Raw genomic sequence first — 11,704 nt, 5'->3', positions numbered from 1 at the left:
TGTGCGAAAGGTCCAAGTCCGAGCAGGTTCAACGTGCACCGGCCCGCGTCGACACCATGTCGCGTCCGAGCTCATTCGACGAAGCGGGAGACGGGATCGATGAATCTGTCTCGGGGAGCGGGGGGGGGGGGGGGGGGAAACAACTTAAACGAGCCGAACGACGCGCTAACCTCCGGCCGCGGAAAAACAGGTTGAGCGCGACAGGTGAACGGGTGACGTGGGGTGGGGGTGGGGGGGGGGCACCCGCCGTGACGTCATCGTCGCGCAAACGCCGCCCATAAAACTGAGAAGCGGCGCTGTCTGGCGGTGGTGGTGCGAAGCAGTGTCAACCCACTTAAGTACAGGAATGACAATAATTAAATCATGTTAATAATCGAATAATCTGCTTTATTTGTTTGCGCTTGTTTTTACATTGTACTGTATACTTTCGCACTAAACTGGGAGTCAAGTCAGATTGAAGATTTATACCCAAGTTGTTTTACCTCATAGTTTACCCCAAACTCCCTATTCGTGGGACCGGGCAGGTGCAGCCGCCGTCTTCAGCAATGCACAACACACGTTTAATATGCATAAATATACATACATAAAACTGAAATTTAACGCTAACACATCTGCGGTTTGTGCGAAAGGGATATTATTGCATGATATTTGAGAAATGACCACAAAAAGGGCTTGGTACCGTAAATAATAATCTGCACAGTGTTATTCCAGGCTTTGCAGGCCCGTGGCTGTTGATCATATGAGATCCAGGGATAACGAAGGTGCTTTGACAGGATGGTCCGACTGCTGGCAAAAACAAGATATTGGAAAATATCCCCAATACAAACCAGCTGCCGTGAGCGATCAAAAGTGACGGAGGTAAATGAAAAACGTCTGAATATCCACCCGTTTGACACATCATACAATCATATTGGGTATTCTATTTTTTATGACGGTTACTTTTGATGACTCCAAACTAATGGCCTAATTCCATACTGCTCAGTAAAATATAATCCCTCAAATATAAAATAGGGTGCCTTGGAATCAGTGTCAGCAATGGAGGCGGTGTCATTATCTATGTTCGACTACAGTGTCTTTCTGATCCACTAACAGTGAATCAGTTGAGTGTATCAAGACTCAACAGGATAGGATCAGTCGAACTGGGCTCATATGAACTGCCCACCGGTTAAAGAGCAGGTGCAGATCTCCAGGGTTACCGTTAATGTATCCGAAATCCGACACCTCAATTCAGGACCAGTTACAGCTTTATTTTTTTTTACGAATGGATGCCTTTTTTTCCCTCCTTCCCTTCCTTTTATTACACCGGTTTTGTAATTTGTTTGTTCAAAATGACTGTTGACACCCTTCGTGTTAACTTTACTACATATAAAGCAATAAAAACAAGATTGCAAAAAAATAGCAATTTATTCAAGGTTCATTTTCAGATAACGTTTACAGCTGTTCATCTAGAAACAAAGCAAGTGTTTTTGGTTTGCTTGGTTACAGGTCAAAAGTGCGAAAACAAGACAATAAAAAGAGCAACGCGGGCCTCTTCTCAATCTTTCCGTCAGTCGGTGGGCAACGCTGCGGCTGGATCTGCTACCAGACTTGACAACTTTTGATGAGGTCTTTCATGTGTTGTATTGCCTCTTTGGAGGAGTCCTTCAGTGCGAGTCCCAGCAAAACAGGCCTGTTGCCAGCCTCTTGCGACACAGACGTCGCCAAATTCTTGGCATAGACGTGTGTTAACGGCTGCAAAAAGATATGGAGGGTATTCGATTATAACAGTGTCACATACTGCACAGCATTTCATCTCAAACAAATAGATGTACAACAAATAAGAAGTCTGAATTTTTGTCTAAATTTCTCCATCCAATAATATCTGGGAATCTTGCCCCACTCAAACACAAGTCAACAACAATTAATTAACCCAAATCATAATGCACCAACAGCCCACCCTCAATGTCTTTATTATTTTTGACTGATTAATACCAAACACTCTGAGGTTTCAGACATAGTTGCAATGCGTTTCCTGTTGACAGCAATAGCTTTTTGGCAAATATTTGCACGTTCCAAAGATGTTTGCCAGCATCGTCCTCAAAACTGTTACAAAAGGTATGTAAAAACATTCAGAACTCGGTACACATAACCAGATATGCATACCAAGCAGGTGTCGACAAATACATTAAGGAGTAATTCATACATTCATATCTCCGGGGGTTACTGTTAATCCCCCAATACCCTTCAAATCACAGCTCAGTACAGGACGGGTTACGCCTGATGTGTTTCCCTTACCCCCACCACTTTCCAAACACCTGAATTTCCCCCTGGAGATTAATAAAGTGTTATCTCATCCTAAATACATACAAATTTGAATAAAACCAACCCCAACTGGGGTTTTGTTTCTGAATAACTCCAAAGTACAGATTCATATACAATTTCTATATAAATCTGCTCACATGCAACTTAAAGCATTTCCAAAGGTATTTCCGTTACACGACGTAATTAAGTTTCCATCGCATTGATGTAAGATTCACTCGATAACAATTATATTTATACCTCGTCTTTTCCCAGCAAGACTTTGGTCGAGAACATCGAAGTGAGGATGTCATTCGATTTGGACTCGGGCGTGACGGATATCAGCGTTCCGATCCTGCTGTACTGCGTCAGAACTACAAATATATAATTGCTGAATTCCGTGCAGACGACCTGCGTCAAGACTCCATTGATTTCTTTCTCCGTCTGTCTTGATCTGATAAAGGGCTGGCTGGTAGACATGTTTTAATCCTGCAGGGAAAGCGGTGCAGAAAGATAACAAATTAGGTCTCTTTAAAAACAGTCAACGGCAGTGTCCCGGATCTTACAAATGTAGTTTGATTTTCCACCCCGATTGATTTTAAGTTGAAGCGAGAGTGCATTCAACCCAAATGGTGCCGGGTTAACATTTTATACTCCAGCCCTGCAAGATTTATATCGTTCAGCTGGGATTGCTTCTCGAAAGCATCAACACGTAACATGCACATAGTTTATACGTCCGGCTCTGAATTGACATAATTGAAGTCACGTTTGAAGTCGAAATCCATAAGAACATCTGTGTTGGGTGGATCACACTGTAACACGGAGAATTATATTTGAAATGTAAACGTCCGTCCCCCCAAACATCCAAATCAACCCTCGTCTTCACTATAATTTCACCTAAATGTTTCATACGCTCATCAAGCTATTTGTTGTTGTTGTTTTTTGTGGTCAGTTGAGGCGGTCGGGATAATTTTTTAATCCGAGCGCGGTTTCGGCTTCGTGGATGTTCATCCACACGTTCGACACTCGTGACATCACAAATACGCCGGTTTACCAAAACCACTGCAGCGTTCACTCCTTGTGGCCGTGTCTCACCTTTGCAGCCTCGACGGGAAAGGCGGGCCCCGCCACCAACAGGCCAAACGGTGTGCAGAGGAGCACATACAGAACGCGAGTACATTCAATGGCCGTTTGTTATACAATGCAAGGTAAATAAAAATGAGATATATTTCAAATATGCTTTTTTTTTTTTTTTTAAACAAAATAAACTGACGGATAACCACTTTAAGTGCCTGCACTTGGCCGAGACAAACTATGCAGCGCATCCCTCATGGGAGGGGGCGTGATATTGTCACCTTGGTAGATGACTCAACGGAAAACTTCCAACAAATCACTGCATTTTCACAAAAGCACACGCGAATGACAGGGTTTACGGGAGGACGTCTCCACGAACAGACACAGGGCGTTAACAAAAGCGATTCCCGCTGTGGAACAAATCAACTCAGGTCCCGACTCCCGGAAGCGTTGCCGGAAGTGAGCACCGACGAAGCTACAATGCTAACGCTAACACTTACTCTAGGCGTTCGTTATGTTCGCCACGACCACGGGGGCAATCCTCACCTCTTTGTGTGTCACGCAGGTACGTTAACAACTCTCCCCGCACGACACGGACAATCTCCCTTCATAAGTCTTTTACCAATTTCAGCTTCTTCACCGTGTTTGTCTCCCACGCCGCTCTAACCGCCCGGTCGCTCGCTCTGCTGCGCATGCGCAAGGCGTCCCCGCTTTCCGCCTTACTTTTTCTTTTAATCAAATTAAGGTTGTTTTTTTTTGTTTTGTTTTTCTATTTACACCGAAGTAAAAATAATATCGCCATATGTCAAAAAATGATCGAACACATTTGGTTCCTTGGAATAAGTTCTAATGAAAAACATTACATACCCCATCGCAGTCTAAGCCAGCTCGATAAACCTTCTCTAGGAATAAGTCGCTGTCGTAGAGTTTTATTAATATTAGACAGTATATACATAGATTGATAGATGGATGGTTGGATGGATCTATCTATCTATCTATCTATCTATCTATCCATCTATCCATCTATCTATCTATCTATCCATCTATCCATCTATCTATCCATCTATCCATCTATCCATCTATCCATCTATCCATCTATCTATCTATCTATCCATCTATCCATCTATCCATCTATCTATCTATCTATCCATCTATCCGTCTTATCTTGTGTTGTTGGTCAGTGGTTACATTCAACATGGCACTTGACTAAATTCCTCCACAATGAAAGCACCATTGTGGGAAAAGGGGAGAGCGGCTTGATTCCACAGTATCCACTGATTAAAAGGTTTTGCCGCCGCCACCCGTCCACGCCGCTCCCACTGCCGAGCGGCGGGGACGGGGACCCCGCGCAGCGTGCTGACGCCGCCTCGGGTCTCAGGTGGAGGAGAGGCTCCGCTGAAGTGGTGCCAGCGCTGCAGCAGGCGGGGGGCACGCGCGCAGCCGCCACATCAAATACAACGGGCTCAGCAAAATTATTATTCCCCCTGAATGGACGACGGTCCTCCTCAAATTGCTTGTGACGCTCGTGTTGCATTTGTTCAGCCTCTACAACCCTCCCTTTGTGCTCCTGACAATTGCTTGTGTGTGTGTGTGTGTGTGTGTGTGTGTGTGTGTGTTTTTGCATGGAGAGACCTTACTGTATCTCTGTCCGTATTTACACACAAAATATAGTCGTTTGGAGGAGAAAAGCACAAAGGAAGCTCCTCTGGTTACTAAAAAAAAAAGGTCGTCCCATCAAGGCCGTCTCCAATTTTTCACTCTGTGATGACCCCACAAGAGCATTAAACTGAGAGGCCCGACACAGGCGTGGGTAATAATAACACCCGTAATAGCTACAAGGCAACGCCTTCTCGATGATAATAACACGAGACGTTTTTACACGTTGTCATGTGGTGTTTCTACGTTCACTGTTTTATGTTCATCTGTCTCACCCGCGGCGATTCTCCCCCTCTTGGAGAACTAATGATGATTAGTTGTTTATAGACCCAAACATGGGGAGAGCGTTCTTCAAAGAGGGGGCTTGGTGGCGGTGGCGGTGCCCTTGTCATCACACAGGTCGTCCACAGGACAGAGTTGTTGCAGCAGTTCTTGATGATTAAAGGATGAATAAAGAGTTGCATTGCAGGTTGAGAAGTTGAACTCCACCTGCAGACTAACTCTGTCCTCGATGCAACGGCGCAAATACTCTGTGTTGTATGCCGAGCATGCTGACAGCACAGGTTAAAAAAATTAATAAACCGTTAAGGAGGGAGCGTTGTCGTGGGAGCACTGGGGTGTCAGGTGTGACCGCGTGGCGACGACAAAAGGTAAACATGGCCCAAGGGTCAGGAAGGAGGGGCCCCTCGGCAAAATGTTGTCGAGGTTCCCCAGGATTCACGTTGAAGCTAAACCGGGAGCAATATGCAGGTTAATTTCCACTTCAAATTCAGGGGAAGTTTTCCCGACGGGGAGTGAACACTAACCGGCAGGACTGCACAGAACGGACTGTTGGAAACACAGATGGTATGCTCTGAAATTGAGAGAGAGAGAGAGAGTGAGACTTTTTTAACCAAGCACTGTAACAAGCCCTGGAGCAGCACACACATACAGTAGATACACAGATCAGCCTCAACAATTAAAACCACTGACAGGTCGTCTCGTTCCAATGGCACCTGTCAAGGGGTGGGATGTATTAGGCAGCAAGTGAACAGTCAGTTCTTGAGGTTAATGTGAAAAATGAACAAGCGTAAGGATCTGAGTGACTTTGACAAGGACCAAATAGTGATGGCTGGAAGACTGGGTCAGAGCGTCTCCAAAACGACAGGTCTTGTGGGGTGTTCCCGGTATGCAGTGGTTAGTACCTACCAAAGGTGCTCCAAGGATGGACAACCAGTAAACCGGCGACAGGGTCATGGGCGCCCATGGGCTCATTGAGGTGCGTGGGGAGCGAAGTCTAGCCCGTCTGGTTCGTTCCCACAGAAGAGCTACTGTAGCAGAGGCCGGGGTTAGGGTCCGATCCGATGGAGCATCCGTGGGATGTGCTGGAGCAACAAGCCCGATCCATGGGGGCTCCAACTCGCCCCTAATGCCATGGGCACACCGTCTTGTGGTTTCACACTACATGACTAATCGGCGACAGGGGGTCACACATGACAAGATCCTTCACCAGGAGGAATCCCCGACGAGTCTGTCGGATTTCCAAATTATGTTTTGTCACTAAAACACGCGCGAGAATTGACACCAGAAATGACGCGATACCATGGGGACAGGGATATATATTTTTTAATTATGTACTTGATCACTGTAAAAATAACCCAATAAAAGCAGAATCTAAATAAGAAATGTACTAAAAACCTAGAGAAGAAATGTGAAATAGGTGTGTTGTCTGTTTCTGGCTGCTGCTCCGTCTCTCCTGCTCTATTTTCCTATGATCTGGGGCTTTGCTCGGCGATCTCCAAAAAACCTGGCGGCAAGCAGATAAACAGGCCAGAATCACGTAGTACTCAGCATTACAGGACTTAAAGGATCTGCTGCTAACGTCTTGGTGCCAGATACCACAGGACACCTTCAGAGGTCTTGCGGAGTCCACGCCTCCACAGGTCAGAGCTGTTTTGGTGGCACCACAATATTAGTGGTGGTTTGAATGTTGTGGCTGATCAGTGTATATATCATACATAAACATAAAATATAAATTATAAAAAACAAAACAAAACAAAAAAGTTGGAAAAAAAAAAAAAAAAAAAATATATATATATATATATATATATATATATATATATATTCGCCAGGTAAATGAACACATACTAGGTATTTGTTCTGGTGAGGTTTGGTGCGTTACACCGTAGACCATTATAATTAAATAAATAAAATAAAAGACTTGACAGTCCAAAACGAATAGAATAGAAAAAGAATAAAATAAAATAAAATAAAGTAAAGTAAAAGTAAAAATACTAAATACTAAATACTAAATACAATTTTAATTGTCAAATACATGTCAGAAAAAAAAATTTCAGTGTCAAAATGTGGTTATTACCATAAAATAATATAATGTTTAATATTCAACAATATTATCAAGTCCCATATCAATGGGAACACAAGGTTATGGTCAGTTTCACCGGGTTTTCTCAAGTGCACAAGTCATTTTTTAGTCTACATATGAGCATATTCACATCAATATCCGTACAAGATCCTTCCTCTAATTTCGTCTAAGACGGTGTATTTCATTTATCCTTAGTGTCAAATCTGAATGTCCCGCCGATGCCTCATCAAGTCTCTTTGATTCACTCTGAATAAGTAAAATAAAAGAGCTTCCTGAAGATTAAATAATCAGACATCCTCAGTGGCAGGAAGCAAGTGATTCGTATGACTGTATTGTACGGTAACACACACACACACACACACACACACACACACACACACACACACAATAAATTCATTGTGTTATATTGTAATTGTACATTGAATATTGTTTGCATAAATAATGGCTGTCGTGTAAATAAATGAATCCATCAATATTGTATTGTACACTGAAAAAAATGTTATTTGTTCTACTTAACAAAATATATATATTTTTAGGTCTATGTTCAGGCCAAATTTTTATATTTTTTAGATTTCTTTCACCTGAAATTGAGAAATTAAGTACACATTTTAAGTTGACAATACCTGCATACGTATAGGTTAAACCAATATCTCTAATTGGAACCAATGACTCCAACCTAAAATACATATATTTTTAATAACTGTTTCAACATGTAAATTGCTGAGATTAGTTATGACCGCGAGTGGAAAAACGGTTCAAGTCAAAGTCAAAGTATAAATTCTTCAAAGAACGGTTAAGATCAATTCCCTGCGATAGTGAAATTTCATTTATAGTATATAAATCCCTACCTGCCGATTTGGGGCTTTGGTGCCTCAAAGAAGATTCAAGATTCAAGATTTTTTCATTTGTCACATACATAAACATACTTTCATACATATATGCAGTGAAATGTAATGTAAAGAACAGTTCTTCCTCATGTCTACAAACATCATTGTTATATTTAGTGTCAAGTCACTTGTACTCAATCATCAAGCATCAACCGAAGTCTGAAGTGCCGTTGTTGCATGATTGACCATACCAGCATTTAAAAGAAGTATACTGTACATTAGACCAGTGTGTCTCAACGTGGGGTCCGGGGACCACCAGGGGTCCTTTAAGTTGTTCCAGAGGGTCCCCATCAAAACGATTTATGGTTAAACTCAGTTTCCTACTTTCAATGCCATCTCCCTAGGTATATGGAATTTTCGGATTAAACAACATCTAATAATAAAACTTGGATCTGGGGGGTCTCAGAGAATAAATCTCACGAAATGGGCTCCGTGGACTGTTGTGTATCAAAGTGAGGGTCCTTGGTGTGGGAAAAGTGAGAATCACCGCGTCAGAGCGCGAATGTCAAGCAGCCCACGCAGGGAAGCCAGTTCCGGGGGGGATTCAACCACGGCAACAGCGGATCCTTAAATCCTCCGGATGCATAAACACACAGTCTCAGTTAGCGTGCGAGGGGTGACGCAAGCCCACGACAACCTTTTAATTTGTGCTCTCGTTGAATATGTGATGCGTTCTTAAAATGTCAGCACTTCATCACGTGTCTCTTTGGGAGTCCGCCGTGCTTTCAAACCCCTGCTACAGGGGTTGAGGAACGTTCACCTAATTCTTACGCCCAATGTGTAAGTAAATCACAGCCCCGTGGGTTATTTGTTTGCTGTGCAGCGCTATTTTATTGAAAACTTATCATTGGATGCATACAACTGGAAAGAGCATGAAAATACAACGCACAGCTTCTGCTCGGCCAGGGGGTCGGGGTATCAAGCTAAGTTCTGTAGATTTAAGGTTGTGTTACTCTGTCAAGTTATTTTACTCTATTTTAGGTTGTTTTACTTAATTTTAGGTTCTGTTACTCTATTTAGGTATTTTACTCTATTTTAGGTTGTTACTCTATTATGTTATGTTAGTCTATTTTGGGTTGTGTTACTCTATTTTGGGTTGTGTTACTTCGTTTTAGGTTCTGTTACTCTATTTAGGTTATGTTACTCCATTTTAGGTTATGTTACTTTATTTTAGGTTCTGTTACTCCATTTTAGGTTATGTTACTTTATTTTAGGTTCTGTTACTCCATTTTAGGTTACGTTACTTTATTTTAGGTTCTGTTACTCTATTTAGGTTCTGTTACTCCATTTAAGGTTATCTTACTCAATTTAGGTTGTGTTACTTCATTTTAGGTTCTGTTACTCTATTTAGGTTATGTTACTCCATTTTACGTTGTTACTCTATTTTAGGTTCTGTTACTTCATTTTTGGTTCTGTTACTCCATTTTACATTATGTTACTCTATTTTAGGTTATGTTACTCTATTTAGGTTCTGTTACTCCATTTTTGGTTCTGTTACTCTATTTATGTTCTGTTACTTTATTTTAGATTCTGTTACTTTATTTAAGGTTCTGTTACTTAATTTTACATTCAGTTACTCCACTTTAGGGTCTATTACTTCATTTTTAGATTCTGTGACGTCACATTAGGTTCTGTTACTCTACTTTAGTTTGTGTTTTGTCACTTTGGATTCTATTGATCTACTTGGACTGCGTGCTGCCACTGGAGTCCACTCTGCCCCTTCTTTTCACTTTGTATTTTCTTTACCACCTCTCTGGGTCCATTTAATGAACTCACTCCATCCCAACACCATCAACATTTATAATCTATTCTCCTCTTTTCTTTCCGTCCTCACCCACTCACTTCCTCTGTTCTCCTTAATAAGTCCCATACAGTGACAGCCGTTTCAATGAGCAATACCATTACTTGCATTATTTTTATGAAAAACCCACATTCATTCATAAAATTGCGTCTGAGTCTAAAATAACAACATTGATTTTTTTCTTTCATTTACCCACCATTATTTGATGGGAAGCTGTAAAAAGAAATGTTACAAATGGAAACGTTATGGCTTGGACAATGAAGCCTCGTCCTCTCCTGGTGCAGGTGACAAGGTGACACAAGCGAGACTTTTGTTTCTGGTTTTCTATTCTCAAAGCTATTCCAGGGCCCCAGATTAACTCTTCACATTGGTGGTACTAGTGCGCCTAACCTTTTCATTTTGGTGCCCCAGCACATGATATAGGTGCACACAAATGTTTTCACCGTGCCTATTGGCGCCCCCAATAATACATTTTAAACTTCACCTTTTTTGTCAGTTCCAATACACACTGGTCATTTCTTAACATATTATGTAAATGACTGTAAAGGGGCAGATAAATGTCTCTTATTTTAAAATCGCAGCACACTAAACAAGAAATTGCGAAAACCTTAATTGTTTAAAAAAATAAACTTCAAAAGTGCTGATGTTTAAGGGCTGAACAAACTCAGATAAATAAATAAAACTCAAAATAAATCAAACAAAAGCGGGCGCTGCTCCCAGGTCCTCGCAGCTGACTCCTCACTGCTTCGGTTTGCCGCCGAAACACGGCGTAGAGGGAGCTTCTCTGCCGGCCACACACCTGTCACTTGTGCTTTTTTTAACATTTTCATTCGGGAATCTCGACGCTTTGACAGCAAAATCCCTGTTCCCAGCCATGCTTTGGCTGCACGCTTTGCAATAAACGCAAGGCATGATGTTGGCCGTTTTATCATATCCGAGGCACGGAAATTGGACAAGGCATTCTTTGCGAAGGCATATATTTTGGCTTTTTTTGTATGTGGTAGGGCTCTGGCTCTGTCAGACAAATGTCAGGCGAATGTCTGCACACCCAGTTGGTATTTGTTAAAATATATTTTTTATACTTTTTTTTCATCAGACCTGCTAAATTTTAGGCGCAACAGAGGGAAAATGAAATGAAAATGTTAGTCGCACTTGAAAAATGGTCTCACCCTGGAGCCCTGTATTCAGAAAAGAAAAAGACATTCATTAGATGCTAGTTTGCCCATATTTTTGTATATTAAAGGAAAGAAATATCCTTGTAAATCATCATAGGGTGTCACTAAATGAAGAAATGGCGTACGAAAGGGAGTGCCACACCGTCAATATTGAGACTGATGTTCTGTGGTCATAGGCATTAGTAAAAAGTATTTTCAAATCATCATTCACAGCGATGGGGCGCCCTTGATCGGCATGCAAAACAGGTTCTTTATTTTAGATGTAGGTTATTTTGTTCCATTATTGAACGGAACAAGCACCGTGCGTAATGGGGACACTTTCTCCGTCAGTCTCCCCCTTCCCCCGTTGTTAGTTTGCCCGTAGCGGCTAAATGGGTAGAGCCTGGTTGGGATAAGCTCCTGATGTCTTTACAGCCTACAATAAACCAAAGACTTTGCAGTTACAATAACACTTTACAATACACAGTAAACA

The 11,704-nt window shown here is 41.9% G+C and overlaps 1 protein-coding gene across 1 annotated transcript; it reads right to left on the bottom strand.

The window, feature by feature from the left end:
• Nucleotides 1–1,327: 1,327 nt before the first annotated feature.
• On the bottom strand, nucleotides 1,328–4,035 carry psmg3 (proteasome (prosome, macropain) assembly chaperone 3). The gene is made up of 3 exons (XM_080008824.1): nucleotides 3,898–4,035; nucleotides 2,539–2,766; nucleotides 1,328–1,731 (listed from the first exon to the last, which is right to left on the bottom strand). The coding sequence occupies exons 2-3, from the start codon at nucleotides 2,755–2,757 to the stop codon at nucleotides 1,579–1,581; spliced, it is 372 nt and encodes a 123-aa protein (XP_079864950.1). The 5' UTR covers nucleotides 2,758–2,766; nucleotides 3,898–4,035; the 3' UTR covers nucleotides 1,328–1,578.
• Between the last annotated feature and the right edge of the window lie 7,669 nt (nucleotides 4,036–11,704).

Source organism: Zeus faber (genome assembly GCF_960531495.2).
Source record: "Zeus faber genome assembly, chromosome: 11".
Taxonomy (NCBI): domain Eukaryota; kingdom Metazoa; phylum Chordata; class Actinopteri; order Zeiformes; family Zeidae; genus Zeus; species Zeus faber.
The sequence above is the reverse complement of the archived record's forward strand: the minus strand, read 5'-3'. Positions and strand labels throughout refer to the sequence as shown.